At 39.9% G+C, this 3,765-nt stretch overlaps 1 protein-coding gene across 1 annotated transcript in view; it reads right to left on the reverse strand.

Moving 5' to 3' along the window:
* Nucleotides 1-3,765, reverse strand: part of LIMA1 (LIM domain and actin binding 1) — a 61,064-nt gene that overhangs the window by 9,273 nt on the left and 48,026 nt on the right. The window contains exons 7-8 of the mRNA XM_018560139.1: nucleotides 760-855; nucleotides 601-658 (exon numbers count right to left, since the gene is read on the reverse strand). Of these exons, the coding sequence (XP_018415641.1) occupies nucleotides 601-658; nucleotides 760-855 (154 nt within the window). The remainder of the gene's footprint in view (nucleotides 1-600; nucleotides 659-759; nucleotides 856-3,765) is intronic.

The raw sequence follows: 3,765 nt of genomic DNA on the forward strand, positions 1-3,765 counted from the left end.
GTATGCAGCAAAAACATTAATTAAACAAATAGGGGGGGGGGGGGGGGCAGGTACGTGTAGTCTTGGCTAGGGCAGCACAAAACCTAAATACATCACAGCCCTCAGTTAAAAAAAAATGTTTTACATTATTATCTCTACATCCGAGGATTAGATTAGATTAGATTAGATAGATAAGATAAGATAAGATAAGATAGGCAAGGCATCTCGAAGATGGAAAATTATGGTTAAACATAGCAAATATTTAAAAATGCTCCGTTCCCTAGAAGCAAAAACATTTTTCTGAAGCTGTGTTACTAAGGGGTTAAGGAAGGTCTGTAAACAGTATACAGACATTAGGATTTATTCTACTGACTTATTGCTTTTTGGTATGGATTGGCCACAACAGATCAAAAGGCTAAAACGGTTGGCCTCAAAGTAAACCTTCCCACAAGCCAGTAAATATACTGGAACCTTCCAAATCAGCCGTTTTGATGCCTTTTGCTGAGAAAGTATAAAGATTAACTAGCACTAGAGCATTCCAGGTCATGAGACTAACATTAGTGACAGTTAACAAAGTCACAAATACAGGAGAAGGGGACAAAAAAAAAAATCAACAAATACCATTACTCTCGGACACTCTCCTTGGAGGAGTAATAGGCACACTCTCAGTCACAGATCTCTGCAAAGAAACAGCATGGGGGTTAGTAAGGTGTAAAGACAAACCCAAAAAAAACCATCACAATAAAAAAACACAAATACCATTCATTGGGCTGGTATTACCTTTTCACTATCAAGAGAGGAACTGGAAAGGCCAGGACTTGGTGGGACATTCTCTTTTTGGTTTATCATATCATTGCAAATCCCTTTCACATCATTCTGTTAAAAAAAAAAAGGGGGGGGGATTTAAAACATTTACCCAACATCAGTGAACAATAGCCGTAGTACACAATAGCAGAAGTCACCATTCACTGGGTGGACAAAGGTGGGCTGTATCACTTGCTAGCTTCCAATGCCTTTTGAAGGCAATCAGCAAGGTTCCTTCCCCTCCCACAATGGTTTGAGTTTCCACCCGCTTTCCACATAATTGTGGACAATTAGTCGGTTACCTAGATTCTAGTAGTTTTTAGTCTACGTAGATTATGGAGAAACTGCTGGAACGGAAAATCAGTTTGTGTCCCAAGCAGTTGAAAGCCAATGTCACTTCCAATTGAGATGCCCACTGGAGTCCCCGAGATGTAAAACAACCAAATGGGTGAAGCTGTGCTTTCCTTTAATGCCCTGTAGATCTTAAAGAATTGTAATTGAATACAGAACCGTTTTGTCCATAGATCCTGGTCGTTCAGCTGCATATCAATTTCTGTTCTCCCCTCCAGAAGTAAAAAGAATACCCGCTACTTGTGGGTATGGAGGAGCATTTACTCAATTCTCCTTTTCTCAGAGTCCAGGAACCAAGTGGCTGAGCCTATTCTCCCATAGGAACTGAAGGCACTGCATTGGGGATCCGAGAGGCACTTGGCTCAAGTGTCTTACCTTTTGAACTAGATTGTCAATAGCTTATGCTTTAAGTGTAATGTATGAGATTTTGCTTTTTATCATTCCTAAGACATGATTCTATAAAAAGTAAAATAAAACCTAACCTAGATTAACCTTTTTCTATTCAACCCCAATAGATGGACACTTAGTATGTTGGCACACGCACCCTTGCCTGCTTTTTGTTATGGAGGGGCTATGTACATTTAAAAAATAACAGATTCCAGATAAAATATTTGTGACAAACACATTGGAAACATTTCAATGAATTCCTAACTGGAATAAAGTGTGTTTATATTTCCCATTAGTTCTGCTTTAACCTTCAGCTATAACAATGTCATGTTCTGGAGGCACATCACTGCTCAGATGGGTTTTGGTGACTTGCTAGAAAACAGTAGGCCACAGGGGACAAAAAGAGGGCAAGCATGTCATGCTCCAATAATTCCCAGGGGCTCAGGGACTGGGAATTTTCTGGTGTAAATTAAATGCAATAATGGTATTTGGGATCATTTGTCAGCACGGTGACAAATGTGGCAGGAAGAACAGCTTCATACCAAAAGGGACCATTTAACCTTTCCATTGTAGAATCACATTGGTCCTACTCTGTAAGGAAAAAAAGGGATATGCCAAATAGCAAGTAATCATATTCCTGTCCAAGGTTTCCTAGTGCAAGAGAAACTTTAATGTGAGCAACTAAATTGCTGCTGTGGTAAAGCAGGTTTTCTGCAGTACAAGGCATGTTACACAGTTGCAGTTTGAGTCATTCCAATCTAATAAAGTCCTTACATGCTTCTATCTGCTGTTCTGCAGTAGTGCGATAATGCAGAAAAGAGATAAATGGAACTAGGCAAATTGTTGCCCTCCTCTAGAGCCGAGCTCCAAGTCACAGTGTCAAGTTTTACCCAACACTCCATTTTCATTTTTTATATACAGTATCATAATGCCGACTTCTGTCCGTTAGAGACTATTACTTTTGGTAAGAAGAACAATGACAGATAAGGCATTTATAGTGTAGTCACCAATGTCCATGTCTTTAGCATCACAGAGTCTTGCATTTTCTACATTCTTTTCATGCCACAAGTGATCACTTCTACCATAGGTGAAACTCAAACCCCACATCTACTTTTACTATCTAGCATAAAGTTCATAAAGCCACCCAGAAGTTTTCGCCAGCACTCTAAGCAGCTAGGATTCTGGCTGACAATTAGGGAAGGAGACCAAGCTGGTAGAAGTAGAAAGACTTGTTTGTAAGCTCATCGGCTCATTACTCAGGGACTTTACAATAAATCCCAAGGCAGAAAAGACAGGAAGTCCCTATGATCAACATCCTGTCAAAAGCACCGATTAGTGACTGGATAATGTCATCACAAAGCAGAACAATGTCCTAGTATTGGAGTTTCCCCACCTAAGGGACTCCGAAAGTGTTTGGATTAACATAGTGAAGTCTAATTTCTACTGCTGCTATAGATGTAGCACAGTCTACAACAGACCTTTTAAACCTGATGTGAGCAGAAAGGTTTAGAATGCAACATTAACTCCGAACAATTTAAAAAAGCTAAAGCTGGAGATGACATCCGGCTGAAACTAAACAGATTTAGCAGAATAATTTCCATTTCAGATTTCCTGAAATTAAAGCAGAGAATAGATGGAAAGTGAGTCATCAGTTAGTGTCCTCCGCTCAGCCGAGCACAGGAAGAGAGCAACTCATTAGTATGAAGACTATACATCACAATGACCCGACAACATCTACCGAGGAAAAGGAGCACAACAATTGCTTTTCAGGAGATGCAAGTTACAGTCTGTGCAAATGAGTGAGGCAATATTACTCAAATCACTAAAGCACCAAAAAAAAAAAAAAAACACCAGGATATCCAATTTACAGCATTGTGCTTGTAAAAATACCGGAGAGATTTTTCCAGTGTTACCAGTATTCTAGGAAAACACCATTTAAAAAAAGGTGAGACAAATTAACGCAGTTCCACATTCACCAATAAACCAGTAACTGAAGTGCAGCTAGTGGAAATGCCCGAATTAATCTTCATATCTTGTAATCACCTAGACTGCAGCACTCAGACTGGGAACGGGAAGGGCAGGGCTGAGAGCCAATCAGGTGTGCTGTATGCAAATGTTGACATGACAAAGAACATGCCATATAGAAGAGCCAACCAAATGAATAGGGAGATGATCGCCACCTTCTACAGTCCATTCAGGAGACCGGGGTAGGACAGAGTACACATTCATTACTCCTTTAAAGAA

The sequence above is a fragment of the Nanorana parkeri genome, unplaced genomic scaffold (genome assembly GCF_000935625.1).
Source record: "Nanorana parkeri isolate BGI_ZX_2015 unplaced genomic scaffold, ASM93562v1 scaffold434, whole genome shotgun sequence".
Lineage (NCBI taxonomy): Eukaryota > Metazoa > Chordata > Amphibia > Anura > Dicroglossidae > Nanorana > Nanorana parkeri.